This window comes from Colossoma macropomum, unplaced genomic scaffold (genome assembly GCF_904425465.1).
Source record: "Colossoma macropomum unplaced genomic scaffold, Colossoma_macropomum, whole genome shotgun sequence".
Classification (NCBI taxonomy): Eukaryota; Metazoa; Chordata; class Actinopteri; order Characiformes; family Serrasalmidae; genus Colossoma; species Colossoma macropomum.
Window position 1 is genome coordinate 13,898,154 of NW_023494806.1, and position 17,162 is coordinate 13,915,315.

Sequence of the window (17,162 nt, forward strand, 5' to 3'; positions counted from 1 at the left end):
ACCTGAAACAAAACAGATCCTGTTTGACCAATACATCAGTAGTTCCCCCCCTTTTGTATCTAGCTAACTCCAAATAACACTGACCAACATGTGCCCTCTCCATTAGCACTAGTAATGAGTAACAGTGTGATGTTTCAAAGGGCAGCTCTGACATTCAGGCAAATATCCTGATATTTCACTTGTTTAACGTGTATTAAGTATACTTTTGGTGTGAATAGATCTTTCCATGAGAAACTCTTCAAAGCAGAATGTCTCAGCTGCCATAGCAGTCAAAAGGAGTGAACACCCATTTCAAAGCAGAAATCTGTTCGCATGGAAAGCTAAAGCTCTACTGTTCAGTGTATTTTATTGTTGTCTACATACTTGTTCATATAGTTGTGACGTACAGTACTGGGCAAAAGCCAGAGACCACCTTTCATTTATTTAAGTTCTATTAAGTACAAGTTATTAATTTTTCAGAAGATGTTTCTGAGGAGATTAGATACAAGATAGTTCACTTGCGTGCGGAAGAGGAAAGTCAAAGAAAAACAACAGGAGTTTCTAAAACTGGAATTTAAAAAGTGATTAAAAGATACAGAGAACATGGGCCTCCTAACAACCACCTGCAAGACCTGCTAGACCACGAAAACTGTCACCATCAGATAAACAGTACTTACAGCTTTCATCTTTACGAGAGGAGAAAATCAAGCTCCACTTTGCTTCAGATCTGAAACAATCCACAAATGTTTCTGTCCATCCTTCCACTATGAAAAACAACTCAACAGTATAAGTCTGAAAGGATGTGTAGCTGTCAAGAAGAAGAAACAGATGAAAAAAGATAATTTGCGCTAGAACACTGCAACTGGACATCTGACCTGTGGAGTGAGGTTTTATGGACTGATGAGTCTAAATCTGTAATTGGGATTACCTGGATCGGGCATAAGCAGAAAATGTAGCCAACTTCTAAGCCAACTTTGGAGCTGTGGAGATATGTGGCTTGATAGACTACCTTATGCACCAAATAAAGACATATAGAAATAAAGTGAACAGAAAACTGACTTTAGTCAGCCTACCAAAAAGTGACAAATGGAACCATTTAAAATGACTTGCAATACTATAATGTTACATTTCTTCCATTAAAAGATAAGAATATTTTTACTTTCTCGTGAAAAATACCATTTCCACGATACAGGGATGTATTATGACAGCAATATATTTGCGTTTTAGAAGTTGACAGGCTGCCCTGTCTGCATTATAAAGGTAATAAAGATCATTTTCTTGTGTAAATCTTGTATTCAGTGTACAAAACTTGCATTTACTTGCATAAATCATGGAATAACAATATCATCAACGAACTGAAGAAAAAGAAAAGAAATATAGCCAACATTTGTATAGTCAATGCTTATTGTCTTTATAGTTAAAGTTTAAACCCTTTTCCTTTCCATCTTTGGCTGTGTAAATTAGAAAAAAGGGTGTGTCAGCCCCCTGGCACTTGGCTATATAATTAAGTGTGCATACCCTGAAAGCTATAGATCAAGTTTGGTGGCTCTAGGGTGAAGTAACAGTTGATTCAATTAAATAAAGGCATTAAGTTAATTGCAAAACGAAAAGGAATGAATTTGAAGGGAGCATTGACAAATGGGCACGAAAGGTGCATACATGCTAATGTGCTGTAGACGCTTTAGCCTAGGATGAATAAAACGACAATGTGATGGCTGAGATGGTTGCATACAAACAGTTGAGCATGTTTAGTGGAGTTACTTTAAAAAGTACCGTAGGATCAATTCTGAAGAGGTCCTCCATGTCAAGTATTCTGTAGAAATGAATGAAACGAGTGATTAAATATTTTTGACTGCCCTCGTTCCTTTTCTGTTTTTCCAATCCAGACAAAACTCTATTTCCATTTTTTTTCTTATTTTCTTCTGCTTATGTAAGCCAGAGCCTCTGAATTTGGTGTACAGGTAGACTATCTGAACAAAGGCACAACACATTGCCCCTTTCATCATTTCTTTGTTCATCTCTCTTTTATCTGCACACCCATACTGTTTTTTGTACTCCTATGTTTCAAATGAGAGCCACCAAACCTGAAAAGCTTTCTTCAACACTTCTCGTCTACTACCAGTCTGATCACATATTCTCTGCTGATGTAAAAACGTACTTACTGGAGCATTTCTCCTGCAGCACTAATACAGTAATAAACGCTGATGAGAGCACTGAAGGCTTGCAGAAGCAAACTGTTAATACACCTTTAAAGGAAGAGAATCTACATCCCTGTGTCATCAGCAGGTTGTATAGATGAGATAAGGATGACACTAGATGTGGTGGCATCCCTCCTCACGCCTGAACCGTACACGCACACATACCAGTAACTTTCCTCTCATACATGAGAATGTCATGCACTTAGTTTGGGAAATTTCCACTCTTGCCTTGAACAAATGAGGCCTAGAGGAGGCAGAAACACAGCATGAGGACTATCAGCGAAAAAAAAAAACATACAAAGAGGCACTGAACAAACAATCTATATATACACATTACTACTACTTGTCATGCAAACAAAATTAGCTATTTTACATACAATAATAACTTTACATACATTTAATATTACAAGACACCAAAAGGTATTTTTAGCTATTATATTCAATATTTCAAGAATGAAGTGATTCACTTCTGTATACTGTAATTTTCTATTTACATTGTTTTTGTCAAGTTATCTGTCTTAAAATTTGATCCCCACTTTTGAAATATAATGAATTCTGTACATTTTTTACTTTACATTTTTTATAACCTCAGTTATTCAGCTTTCTCTATCATTTCAGAATCTCCTGCGGCTCAGCTCATCATTCTGGGCACATCTAAAAATCCTTAATTTCTTAAATTCAAGCTTCCTAATGTCCTACTACATATCTGTATACCTATCTGTCTATTTATCTATATTTATATCCATATCTATTATATATGATATACATATAATCAATATGAACACAATTACGCTGAACAAAACATAGACACCAGAAATAAAACATTCCAAACAGTTACATAATCCATAGAGAGATATAGTTATAGAGAGAGAGAGAGAAAAAGAGAGACGGGGAAGAGAAAGGGAGATAGACGGAGAGAGAGAGAGAGAGAGAGAGAGAGAGAGAGAGAGAGAGAGAGAGAGAGAGAGAGAGAGAGGAGAGAGAGAAAGAAAGAAAGAATTTAGCCCCAATGGCTCATTTCCCTAAGTTCCAAAGTGCTAGTAGGAGGAGCCTTGCTTTCACAAGTCTACTATAAAGGCCCCACTCAGATTGATTTTTATGCACAGTGGCTGCTTACTGGAGGAACTTGCAGAAAAAAAACTAGCCCTATTTATGCCTAGAACACATATCTCAGGGGTATGCAAATTTCTACATTTCTATTAATTGATTTATGTTCTGTTTATTTATTTTTGACAGCCTTTCATAACAGTTCACTGTAGCCTGCCTAAATCCTGCTACAGGGTATTCCAGCGAATATCACAAATCTCTTCCGAACATCCATTCCTGAGCACTCTAAGGTAAGAGAACTAATCAGCAAACCAATCTTAAAAATGTAGAATTATAAAGGAACTTTAAATATCAAATACCACAATATCAGTCACATCATGTGAACTCCATTTACTGGGTATATTAGCCTACAGAAGCAAAACATGGCCTCTGTAATAAATTGCTAGTCTAATTTAGTAAACAGTTAGAACTTGCTAGTCTGCAGCTGTTGTGTAACATTCACTGTTACACAAGTTACTTAAAGAACCTGTGCAAATCACATGTAGGCCTGAGAGCAATGCAACAGGCACAGGTGCAGCATGCAAATCAGTGGCATAAGCGGTTGTGAAGAACCTGAAAAATAACTTAGAATAACTTGTAGGTTAATATTAATAACTAGGGTTTAATTTTAATAATAAATTATGCAATGTAGACCGAAATTGTATGAACACTAAGGTTTTTTATATTTTATTCAACATTTTAAGGTTTACATGACAGTGAACTATGTCTAGTAAATTCTTCTCAATGTATCTGCCTGAAGATCACCACTCTTCAAAAATGAATCTAGATGTTGAACAGTGATTTGACAACTTTGAACCTTAGTGTAGTTCTGCACATTGTATAATGTAGACTGTATTTAAGAGAACGGGTCTCGAAAGGGTCTCAGGGTATGAAATAAACTCACCACTCTTGAGGACGCAGTAATAATCACTGTCTTCGTCAGGAGCTGCAACCACTCATGGCGAACACGGTTCCTCAGACGGGGCAGAAGAAGGCTCAGGCCCCCGAGAAGAGCGAACAGCGCACCCCCACCGGCTCTCCATCCAGGGCCAAGGTGAAGGCCAAACTCGTCCGGTTGGTGTCCTACTTTGCTGGAGACATGGCTCCCTTTGCAGAGTGGATGAAAGGTAAAGCTAAGCCTATCTGCTTGTTTATATATAGAGTTATACACGCTGTAATGTACCATGCCTGTTTGTTGATATGGCATGTTGTGATATTATTAGCCTGGCACAGAGGAGCAGCGCTTCTATTTGTGACTGAGTAAACAGTTGAAAATGTAATAAAATATCTAAATAAAGGCAAGGCTAAGCCAAAGCTTCCCGGGAGTGTCTTAGCTGGACTTACACTTACCACCATCTAAGCCCTTCGACTAGGGGTCCGCCAAAGTCCTTACAGGGCTTTATAACGTCCCTGAGTCCGCATAACGTTAGTTAGCTATTAGTTAACCTAGCTAGCTAACGTACTTTCAATGTCCAAAACCTGAACCTCAGGAAAAGGACTTTTATCATGAATTTATACTATGTTTAGGACCACACAGTCTATTAAATTAATATATCGTCGCATTTTCACAGAAAGGCCGAGCCTTTAAATATAGCTAGCTTCATGTTTTCTAAGTTACATTGCTAACGCTAACATTACAGCACCATCGACTATCGCTAAAGACTTCCATTAATTAGCTACAAGACTAACTTAGCAACTGTTGTCTATGATAAAGGCTTAGCTTTAGGAGTTACATTAGTCCACTTACGTTTAAGGTTCCCCAAACTGAGTTTGTTTAAATTATTACCTTATTATCTATTAGTTTTTAAATAATATTTTAATAAAAGTTAAACAGTCGACGTTTGACCAGAGTCCGCAGGCACGAGGAGCACATTTCGCGGTCCACTAACGTTAGCTAGCTAGTTAGCTAACTACCTTTAATCCGTTTCATAGTAACGTTACTTACGTATTTATTATTTATTTAGTATTTCTTGAATAACACGACTTAAGATTAATAACTGTAGATAAATCCAGAGTTTTAGGGTTTAAAGCATAAAGTCCAACCTTAAGACACATTTACCCACTGCGTTTCAAGTCAGTTTGAGAAGTTTACCTGCTGATAGCGCTGTTGCCTCCACTAGGCTGCATGAAAAGGCCAATATCCTTTTTTTTTGCATTTGATTTTTCTGCTGGGCTCCACTTAAAATGCTTGTGTGCTTTTTGTACCAAAACCAGTCATTCTTCTTTTTACATTACTTTACATTAGCTTTTTACATATCTTAGGATGAAAAGACTGTTTTTGTTACTGTGCTTTTGGGACTGATGTAGTTATGTAAATGATCTCTCTTCTGATTAGCTACCCTGTATTTTGCCTCTAGCACAAAGCAGTCCGGACTAAAACAATTCCTTAAAACCTCTGTGTGAACGAGTGGAGCTTAACTTTTGTAGGCTGAATAGACATGGATCAGTGTTTCAGGGGGGTCTCCCAATGCTAACCACACCACTATGGCAATGCCCCACATACTTGTGCATTCAGAACGCAGCAAGACTCATTAAATCATTTTGTTGTGATTCTCTGGCCAGAGCACACCAGGAATACAATAGGTTATTTACACCAGTGCCCTCACTGAAAAATGCAGGTCTAACAGTGATCAATGTGTTGTTCATGTGCAAATGAAATAAATACTTATACATCAACCTTAACATGCCTCAAAGACCTTGTGCACCTTTAAACATTCCTGAACATATTAGAATGATGACATTTTGTGATTTCTATCTAGCTTCAATGTGATATTGTCGATGAAAGTCAAAACCATTAAATTAACTCACTGTTTCATAAAACAGGTCTGCAGGGACTCGTTCAATATGCTGTCAGACAGATACTGATCAGTGACAGTCAAAGTGTATTCTGAACATGCTTGCTATTTATTTAATCGTTCATGCATGGCAGTTTGTTGATTGAAGGGCTGATTTTTGTCTCCATGTGTTCAGCCCTCACTTGTCAGGTACAGTGACTGACACCACATGACAGCTGATAGCATGTTTGCAGACCAGGCCGAGCTGTCTGTTAGTGTAAGAAGGCAGATTTATATCTTTGAAGCCTTTCAGGAAGTAAAGTGTACTCAGTGTATTCAAGTTCAGTATTAACATTCAATCATCAATATTAGCATTAACTCATGGTATTCAAGCTAACCCTGTTAAAGCCTGAACAAAGGCCAGCATAGGGGGGGCCAGGGGAACGGGTCAATCCGAGTAAACCGCAAAATCAGTAATGTTGCATTTTCAGATTTAATTGCACTCTTCCTATGCTTATCAGTGGACCCTCCGACATCACTTCCTCCCCTGGGAGCTCCATTTGTTTGGGCTTGGATCCCCACCCAGGGTTGAAACAATATATGCATGCAGACAAAATGGCTGTAAACATGCATTACGCTATAACACTGGAAAGCTTTTATGATGTACTCTGGTACTCTATTGTTTTATTGTTTAATCCAACATCATTATAAGAGCACCAGTTGAACAGACACAGTAGCTGGTTTCACATGTCTTTAAGGAAGCACTTGCAAGTGTTCACCTTCCTAGCATGTTAGCATCGTGTGGAGGAGGAGGCATAGCTAATTGGTGGGACGGTCAATGACTAAATTAGGGAGAAAACTTGGCACAAGATGTATAAAGGGATATTATTTATAGCTGTAGCTTTTATTTTATGTTTCTTAATCAGTGCTGACTAACAGTGTCTTTGTAAAATGTATTGTGTCTAGGTCAGTTCATCCTCATTCAGATTTTGGATTGGGTGCTGAGAGGGGCAGCACAGGTCATGTTTGTGAACAACCCCCTGAGTGGACTAATCATCTTTGCTGGACTCATCCTCCAGAGCAGATGGGTGGCTCTCAATGGCTTCATTGGCACCTTATCTGCCACTATCTCAGCCCTCATTCTGAAACAAAACCGGTACTTCTACACTTCTATAACTGCAACACCATAACTTCTGGGTTTTTGCCAGCATGGTGTCAATGTCCCATTTCTTTCAGGGGTGCAATAGCAGCAGGCTTGTATGGATATAATGGAATCCTGGTTGGTCTTTTGATGGCCGTCTTCTCCAACGCAGGGGACTGGTACTGGTGGCTTTTGTTACCCAATATCTTCATGTCAATGGCATGGTGAGTTTTGTGACATTTATTGTTAAGTGAATGATGAAACCTGTGCCACTATAGTAACTCAATGTGTCAGTGTGTCTGATGGCTTTTCTAATGAAGTGACATTTTTGCGCAGTGAAAAATGGTAGAAAACTAGTCATGGGAGGTCACGCTGACATACTCATGACGATGATAGATAGAAAATAGATAATGTTTATCATGATGTGTTTTTCTTTAATCAAAGTCATATGATCTTGAGAGTGACTGAACAAACCAACATGTGAGGAATGCCTCTCATTGGTCACGGTAAAGGCAAGGTGGCTTAATCAAATGTCAAACCCACAGGTCTGGTTTTGGATGCCTGCACAGGATTAAATATGAGTTTGTCTTTTTCAGAGTCCTCTATTTTGTTTTATACATCACAACCTTTATGGGCGACTTTTGTAAGATAAAGACAAAGAAAGCAATGCACAGTGTTGAATAAAGGGAAAAAGCAGTCATTTTCCAGGAAGGCTGTGCTATATTGCTTCAGCTTTTATATGGCTTAATCCTATAATGTAAGGCCACTGATAACCACCCATATGCTTTCCATGGACTTTGTATTCACTGAAAAACATAATACTGTTCCTGTGTTCCTCCTCACCAGTCAGAGCTGCCTTGAAATAGAGAAAAAAGTCCTCAATGGCTCTGTACTCCACACACACAAGAAAAAACATTGAGCAGCATGCAGTAGTATCAAAGCCCACAAGGCAGTCAGAACTTTGACTTGAGAACTATGACAGACAATCTCAAAAGCCTGTTCACAGCTGTAAATAACCTGAATATTTCATGTCCTGCAGCCCAATTGTCTCCAGTGCCCTGGCCTCCATCAACAGTCGGTGGGATCTGCCAGTGTTCACTCTGCCTTTCAACATCCTGGTGTGCCTGCACATGGTGGCTACAGGCTACTACAACCTGCACTTCCCTCAGGTTCTGTTCCAGCCTCGCACCTCTTTCCCCAACCTTACCTGGTCCGAGCTGGATTATGCTTTGGTGAGATTGCTGCCTTTTTCTCTTACTTATGTTTAAAGTGCCCAAATCGTGTCAGTTTCCCTTGCTTTTTTAAAGACAAGAGTTGATGTAAAATGTAAATATTATTAAGCCAGAAACAGACTCAACTCGTATGCAAATGCGAATGACAGCACTCGGCCAGCGCATTGCAAACACATGATCCTTCTGTACAAACTGAATGCATGTTCTTATATTACTGTGGAGGTTAAAACACTTAAGGAGGAGGGCAAATCAAAGTGTCTGTGAATGGAATCTACTGTCCTTCCAACAACCACAACAACTAAACATGTGGACAGTAGAGGAATGTGTGCTGCTTTATTTGTTCTATTGTAATGAAGAGATAATGATGTATCATACATGTGTTTATATGTGCAAGCCAGTCCTGCAAGCAGGGTTGCCACCTGTCCAAGATTTTCCTGCATCATCCTTCGGTTGTCTGTCAAGGAAAAAATTAAATCTGTTTCCTGGACACAAAACGTCCCAGAATCCCAGCATTTTCATACACTAACAGTGTGTTTGCACAGCTTCTTTTTATTCAGTCACACCATTTGTATACAAAGAATGGGCTTGATTGCTTCAGATTAACCTCAATATAGGGACAGTTGTTTCAGGAAAGTGCACTAGGCAGCACTGCAACATGATAAGAAGATTAGCTGAACTGATATCTCCCAGTTGACAGGGAGAAAGCACGCTGGTGGTACAAGGCAACTTGACCATGCCTGGATGTTCCTATAGCACTGCTTGTTGGAACGTTCAGAATGTAGCTTATGCTTGAGCAGATCATTTTTAATTGTAAAATGCAGCAGTGCGCAAAACCGTGCTTGCATAACTCAGAGCACTTATATTTGAGTATGTTTCTGGCTTACAATTTCAATACATACCATTCATTCCCCCAGTTCACGTAGTCCAGGTAACTTGGAAACTAAGCTTCTTTGTAATGCCATGAAAACCATTCACATTTAAAGGTGTAATTTAGCCTAGAATGTTTTTTAAAGGGCAGCCAATCGGAACAGAAGTCATATGCATAAATCAGTCTTAAAGACTGTAACAAAAACAGAATGTTTAATTCTAAGAGATAAAGAGAAGTAGGAAAATGGTTATGTAAAAATGAATTATCACTGTTTTTGTTGAATAAACTAAGTAAAGTAGACCTCACAAAAAAAAACAACCTCTGGGCCCTTTAAGGGCAGCATCCAGGATATGTGCTGCTGTTCTAGAATCTTCTGAACTGATAATGAGGTCACAAGCTTAACACGTTGTTCAGAAGATGCTGGTACTATTAGTGCTGAATTCCAGTGAGCTGGAATTGCCACATTTTCTGACAGTCAGCATTTTGTGCGAGGCACCATGCCATATCAGACTTCAGATGAACATGTCAGGCAAAATGAACTTCAGAAAATTAAGTCATGCTCCAGTGCACAGCTTCCCACCGAAAATGACCATTTCCCTTTATGTTTTCTCTCTAGCTCTTTCAATCCATTCCGGTGGGTGTCGGGCAGGTCTATGGCTGTGACAATGCTTGGACAGGAGGCATATTCATCATTGCCCTCTTTATTTCTTCACCAATCACTTGTGTGCATGCAGTTATTGGTTCAGCTATCGGTATGGTGTCAGGTAAGTCTGCCTCATCAGGGCATGTTTTCTGATCTACTCTGGCAGCAGTCATAATGGCTTCTGCTGTAACTAAATTAAAGTTTAGAGCAAATTTAAGTAGTTTCTCATAATGTAAGTTCCAATTCTAACTGACCTCTCCAGGCTCCACCCATTAATGCGCTGTGTTGTAACAACGGTTGCCATGCTATTCAAGCTTTACAGCATTACTGTATAAAGGCTTCTCTTTAGTGCTCACTCATGCACAATCAAGATGGGCTGAGCAAGCTGTACGGATAGGTCATGGCTTACTGATGTGAGCAGTGCAGCATGTTTCAATCTTACATTTTAAAACATTTAATTAAAATTTACATGAAGGGTGGATCCAGGTTAAAATTCTATGCTACCAAGCTGGACTATGTTGTTGTAGCTAAAAAAAAAACCCTCAAAACTAGGTAGACTGAAAATGATGACAAATTTATCACTATACTAAGTTCACTCAGTCACACATCAGAACAGTGTGACCTGTGGCATTGCCACCCATCCAGGATTTTCCTAGATCATACTGAATTTTGGTTGTCCAGGAAAAATGGATTTCATTACTGGACACAAAATGGCCTGGCATGCAAACATTTTCATTTCAGCTCCTTTTTATCTGATCAGTCCATTTATATTCAAAGAACAGGGCTGATAGGCCCTTTTCACAAGAAACAGAAGTGCGTAAACGCTGGGTAAAATGCTATTGCCTTACAGACAGTTATTTACTGAGGATGTGTTCAGAATACTTGGAGAACACCAAACATACAACAATTTGGGAACCCAGACTAAATAAAACAAATGCTTTGTGGAAAAATTCCTTCACGGCTATCAGAGTATAGTAATGTCAACATCTACAGAGTAATAAAACAATGGATAGGTGAAAATCACTATAAATAAAAAGGCTAGATAAGTCATGTTAGCTGTAGATAACATTGAAATAGTTTGCTAACAGTAAATTAGTTAGCAACAAGCTAAACATGCACACATGCCAGCAAGTGGGTGTGCTGCGTTGTCATGGTTTGTAGCACCACTGTAAACATTTTCCACAATCACCAGCTCCAGTGAACAAACATCTGCTCCATGCTGAACATGGTGCAGAAATGTTACAGGGCTAATGTGGCAACCCTACTAACCTTTAACATGCAAACAAAATAAATAGCACTTAAAAGAATAGCACTCTTTAAATGTATGTGTTGTAACAAAAAATGGGGTTGTATGCCACAATGTTGCATTAGGTTGAATAGGATTTTTGCCAGCGTTTTGTATGCAGTGCATGGATGGGTCAGTTGACCTTTTAACAACCCCAAAAAACAAACGCCCTAATTCTAATACCTACAATCAAACGACCTTTCATTATGTTTGTTTCAGGTCTCGCTCTTGCTGCACCATTTGAGAACATCTACTCTGGACTGTGGGGATATAACTGTGTTTTAGCTTGCATTGCGATTGGCGGAATGTTCTACGCTCTCACATGGCAGACCCATCTCCTGGCTGTAGTCTGTGGTATGCTCCCTATCATACCAATTTCCTATTTCCTCAGTGCTAAATGATTCTGGTTATGTAAGAGCCATTTGCCATGCTATCAGCTACACGCTAATGACCTTCATTTCATTTCTCATTTCCCCTCAGCCTTTTTCTGCGCCTACCTTGGCTCCGCTATTTCCAACGTGATGGCCACTGTAAGTATTGTATTATTCACTCTGGCAACACAACTGGTCTAGATGTTGTTGAACTTGTGTGGTCCCTACCAAGCCTGTTTCATAATCAATCATTTCTCTAACGTCGTCCTCCTCAGTTTGGCCTCCCTGCATGCACTTGGCCGTTCTGCCTGTCCGCCCTCACTTTCCTCTTGATCACCACGGAGACGAAAACCATCTATAAGCTGCCGCTGGCCAAAGTGGCGTACCCTGAGAAAAACCTCATCTACTTCTGGAAGATGAAGAAGGAAGAGAGAGCTGAGAAGCTGGCGAAAGCCCAAGAGGGGGTGCAACTGCAGGAGAAGGAGGCACAGATGGAAAAAGAGGAGGAGGTAAAGATTACCATAGGAAGTCAAGAGCAGGAGCAACCGGAGGCCAGCGCAGAGAGGACGGTGACAGACACCAGTGACGAAGAGAATTTTCCAGAAAATGAAACTGTTGCTGTCAGCACAGAAACGACTGCTGTAGAACTATCTGCATTATGAATCTGCACTTATTTGGGTTGCTGAAAGAGTTTCCGCCTACTCAGTGCCCATATACACCAACAGACTGCATGAGAACATAATCTCTAGATCTTAACATAAACATCAACTCTGGGTCAAATAAGGACAACGAATGCTAGATTTTCTTAATATCTTAGAGACCGTTTTATACTGAAAGTTTCCGCTTTTAAGGCACACATTCATCTTAGTGCATTAACTACACTCCTTAAAAACGGGGTTCTTTAGTAAACTCAGTGGTTATATACACTCTTTTCTTTGCATTAAGAACCAATTTTGGTTCCCTAAAAAGCTTTCAATGGAAGCTTTTTTAGAGAGAGATTTGTGAGTTTGTAGAACCTTTTTAATATATAAAGAATCTCCACATAATGTACAGGTTCTAGGACGAACCCCGAAACTGGTATAGAATCTTTACATTATATTAAGGTTCTTTAAACCTTTAAAAAGTTTTTCACACTCGTAAATGTCTTTTTAAAGCATCTCTTGCTCTATCCTTATGCGTTGCGAGTTGGGTTACAGCAAAAGTGTGGATCGTATGGGAGGCCCTGAGGACTAATTTGAGCTACTGTTTAAGGCAACCGAAACTGAATGTTCTATGGCAGGGGTGCCCAATCCTGGTCCTGGAGGTCTGCCACCCTGGAGAGCTCAGATCATGCCTGCTTCTAATATTCAGATTTTTCTGAAAGCCTTCAGGAAAATCTGTATATTAGAGGCAGGTGTACTTGAGTAGGGTTGGAGATAAACACTCCAGGGTGGTAGATTTCCAGGACCCGGACTGGTTACCCTGCTCTGTAGCATAACTCAAAGAACCCTTAGTAATGCATAAATGATTCTTCTTATGTGTGTCATTCTCATTATGTTACAGATGCTTCCACAAGATTATTATGATCAGTTATTACATGAGGCCTATTAGTTTTGTGTATAATCTCAATTGAGAACCTGTTGTATATAGTTCTATAAAGAACCCTTTTAAAATGGTTCTACATAGCACCTTTTTCTGAGTGTACATATTTTCTTTGTATACTTTGTGTTAGAACATATTCGAGTGTTCAGATTGTTCAGAGTGCAGACAAGTGCTACTGCAGGCAATTCCAGAACTGGACTATCTATGTACTTTGAGTGACTGTCTTTATTATATGATGTGCTTGAAAGATCAACACTTCTTCCAAGTGATGTTATGTGCTCGTCGTGGCTGTCACACATTGTAATGATCCTGCTAACTACACGCAAGACACCCAGTCTTTATGCTGACTTTGGAGGACATGCCAAGAATGAACCACAGCCTTTCTGGAAGGGAACAGTGGCCACAATTCGTAACTCTTCAGTTATGCATTGCTTTCATTCTGTTTACTCATATATGTCTCAGCAGTATTTTCCTCACACAGAAATGAATTGCACTTACTGGACAAGCATCAAACTCAAAGCTACACAATGTACCATTGTATGAAAGGTTAAGATTGCCTTTTCATAGTTTGTAATGAATCCTGCAATTTCTTTGTTTCATTTTTCTGGATCATTTCATATGATTTTTTCTATATCTGTATGTCTATATTGGGGAAAAGACAAGAAAAGAAAGAGATAAGTTATTCAGTGGTTTTGTAATACGCATTAAATACTTTTTTGTATTCTGTAACATTATATTTATTTAGTTTTTATCAGTCTATAATACAAAATATATTCCTGCCACAATGTTCAAACATACACCAGTGCTCAACTGTACAAATGCTCAAATAAAGTGTAATTAGTGTAAAATAATGTGCATTGGATGTGAAAAGTCTACAAACCTTACTGAAAATTGCAGTAAAAGAAACAATAAATAAAAGTGTGCACACCTCCACAGCTAATACTTTGCTGAACTAATTTTTGTATTTAATACAAGCGGCTTTAATAATAATAATAACAACACCTAAACTTAACAATTTTAGCAGCCCTAAGACATGATGCTTCCACCATGCTTCACAGTAGGCATGATGTTCTTTGGTTAATGAGCTGTGTTGTCATTGCGCTACATATATCTTTTAGAACTCAGGCCAGAAACTTCAGCCTTTGTCTCATTTGGGTGATTTAATGTACTTTTTGCAAACTCTAGATGGTTTTACATGAAAAATGGCTTGTTTTTCTAATATATTTAATAACCCAGACATATGTGGAATATGAGGGGATTGTTGTCACATGTAAGGAGTGACCAGTACCTGCTAGAAACTTCCAGCTTTTTTATGTTGCTAATAGACCTCATGGTCTCGAACTCACAATCACTTTTCTTCTTATCCTCTGATCAACGTTTAAGGATTTTCCTGACCCATGCATTCCCGAAATGCCAGGAACAGCTACAGGAACAGCTGACTTTTACTGGGGGTTGATCAGAATTACTTTTCATAAGTGTATGCAGGTGTATTGAGAAAAGATTTACATATTAATGCTGTAAAAAGCACTGTGTAAAAAATGTGTAAATTTGAAGTATTTTAAATAAGAAAAACAAAATCTCTTCACTGTATATTCAGCAATTACGCCAATGTTCACACACGCTGGTGTCCTGCTCATGAACTCCATTCAGGCCACATACTTCTGTAAACAGGCCATCATGTGACGCTTGCTGAGGGGTGGGTGGATGAACGGGGCTGTACCACAAGCTTCTGTTTAGGAAACACTGATTTTCCTCCGTGATATAGATCTTCCCATCTGTGGGCTGAAATGTACTGTAGAAAAATGCTGTTTGCTGTCAGTCTTGTTAAACGCCTACTCTGATGAGAAGACATTCACGTGTCTAACTGCTGACATGCAGTTAAGATATGTAGATGGCGCTACAGTTGAATGTCTTTTTGAAGATATTCAAGATTAGAAGGCCTACTTTTGCTTTCTGCATTGCAGTGCTTTTAGGATCATCACACCACATTCATCACATGCTCGTCACATGTCTTTGTGATTGATAGATACAGCACAGTAATATCTCAACTTAATAACTGACTTGTATACTGACTTAGATACTGATTTAGTCTGTTACATTGTTGTATGTATACATCACAGAATTCACACCATTTTGTACTGTTTTGAAACATACAATCAACTCATATTGAGAGATGGCCAGGCTAAAGTACTGCCTCCACACGGCAGGGTTAGTTTTAACACAGTATTACAACTAATACTCCTAAAGTAAACAATGAGGGAAGGGATAACCTCATATTCATGTTCATGTTTTAGAACTTTTAATTCACAGATTAATCAAAAATGTATGGAAGTTGTCATGTACACAAAATACATACTCAGTTTTATTGTGCTGACCAGAAATCATGCAATTGTACTGAACGAATAGTGTTTTGTATTAATTTACTAGACTTCTTAGCAACTGTTACAATTACCCTTGCATTCATTCTGCTTTTGATTGGATTGTTCACAAATGTTAGGTGCTGGAAGTGAAGTAGCAGAGCTGTGTGGGTTACTTGTATATAAAAAAACATTAATCTTGCTCAAAAAAACAAAATGTGTTCTCCGCTCTCCCTTACTTTCCTGAAGAATAAAAATCTGGCAGCGTTCAAAGTTATAAACTGCCTAGAGTTAGTAAAAGAACTTAATAAAGGAGGCGGGTGATTATCTCAGTTTCCAGCAACCACGTGCCTCATAGTCAGTAAAGGCCATCTTATCTAGATGACCCAGGTTAAGATGTTATCCCCAAATGCCCTAGAATAAGCTTGTATCTGATGCACTGTATAATTCCCACGCCTCCTCTTCAGTCACGGAAATACAGATTTCATTAAGTATCTCTTTTTTTAGGAGTTAGTACATGACTGCTTTTATTACATGCAAGAATACCCAAAATTTATACCTGTAAGCAGAGAAGTCCTTCCCATTAAACCCACTCTCTTATCACCACTACCACCTGAAGTGCTCTAAAGTGGAAGACTGAGATCCATTCTGATGACCTACATCAGAATGGATCTCAGTCTTGGGGATGGCCAAATGCCTTCAACTTGGCTGGCATTCATTTTGTTTTCTAAATGAATTTAATCTTCTCTAAATGTAGAATATTCTTAACACATTTTAGCATATTAAGCTAAAGCATACTGGCATAAAATATAGTGGACCACTTATATCTTACCTTTGATGACATGCACAGAGGTAGACATTTGCTTTGACATTGTCTTTTAAAAGCTGTTTTAGTAAAGAGCAAAATTTGCAACCCGGTGATGCCAGTGATTATAACAATGACATAGGAACTTCAAGATAATTAAAATATATCAATTACCAACATGCCTTGTGTACATTTGAAGCAATTTATTGTACAGTCTCACAATTTCCAGCAGACCAAGGTGTGCGTGTAGGGGAGGGGCTTATAAGGGCAGACTAAGCCCATCCACACCCCTTCTTGACTCCAGGCCTGCATAAGGGTGAAATACTTGGCAAAGTCTGACGTAGTCTAACCTTTGTGTCATGGTGTCCTATCTTCAACTGGATAACAGCTTTGAAATTCGTTCAAACCTGTATCAATACTTTCCATGCAGGCATCAGTTTTTTTTGTCCCCAAGTCCTCCTCTGGTAGAGTTTTAAAAGCCACTGTATGATGAGTCATTAAATTAGAATATACTCTGTCCCTCCTTAAATGTTCACCCTAAATTATTTATCAAGATTAGGAGGTCTGGCATTTTCAAAATTAGGTCCATATATGATCTCTCATTTATAGAGGGATGTGTGTGGACCCCTAACCATCACAACTATATGAGCTTGATGGACATTTCATTCCAAAACCAAGGGCATTAATATGGAGTCGGCTTCTCTTTGTGGCTGTATTAGCATCCACTCTTCTGGGAAGGCTTTCCACAAGACTTTAGAGCGTGTCTGGAATTTGTGCCCATTCAGTCAAAAGACCATTTGTGAGGTCAGGAACTGATGTCTGGTGTTCAGTGGGGTTGAGGT

At 38.9% G+C, this 17,162-nt stretch overlaps 2 protein-coding genes across 2 annotated transcripts in view; one reads left to right on the forward strand and one right to left on the reverse strand.

Moving 5' to 3' along the window:
* Positions 1–4,286, reverse strand: part of cdk7 (cyclin-dependent kinase 7) — a 104,592-nt gene extending 100,306 nt beyond the window's left edge. The window contains exon 1 of the mRNA XM_036598743.1: positions 4,168–4,286. The gene's annotated coding sequence lies outside the window, so the exon portion shown is untranslated. The remainder of the gene's footprint in view (positions 1–4,167) is intronic.
* On the forward strand, positions 3,165–14,029 carry slc14a2 (solute carrier family 14 member 2). Its single transcript, XM_036598741.1, has 10 exons — positions 3,165–3,353; positions 3,458–3,514; positions 4,207–4,390; positions 7,004–7,193; positions 7,274–7,402; positions 8,218–8,410; positions 9,895–10,042; positions 11,426–11,560; positions 11,687–11,736; positions 11,853–14,029. The coding sequence occupies exons 1-10, from the start codon at positions 3,276–3,278 to the stop codon at positions 12,237–12,239; spliced, it is 1,551 nt and encodes a 516-aa protein (XP_036454634.1). The 5' UTR covers positions 3,165–3,275; the 3' UTR covers positions 12,240–14,029.
* The last annotated feature ends 3,133 nt before the right edge of the window (positions 14,030–17,162 follow it).

Bases quoted from the DNA above. Each gene is read 5' to 3' on its own strand.
- slc14a2 (XM_036598741.1), top strand. From the start codon at position 3,276: ATGCACAGTGGCTGCTTACTGGAGGAACTTGCAGAAAAAAAACTAGCC. The intron at 8,411-9,894 runs GTGAGATTGCTG...TTTTCTCTCTAG, and splicing joins CCGAGCTGGATTATGCTTTG to CTCTTTCAATCCATTCCGGT. The intron at 11,561-11,686 runs GTATGCTCCCTA...ATTTCCCCTCAG, and splicing joins TCTCCTGGCTGTAGTCTGTG to CCTTTTTCTGCGCCTACCTT.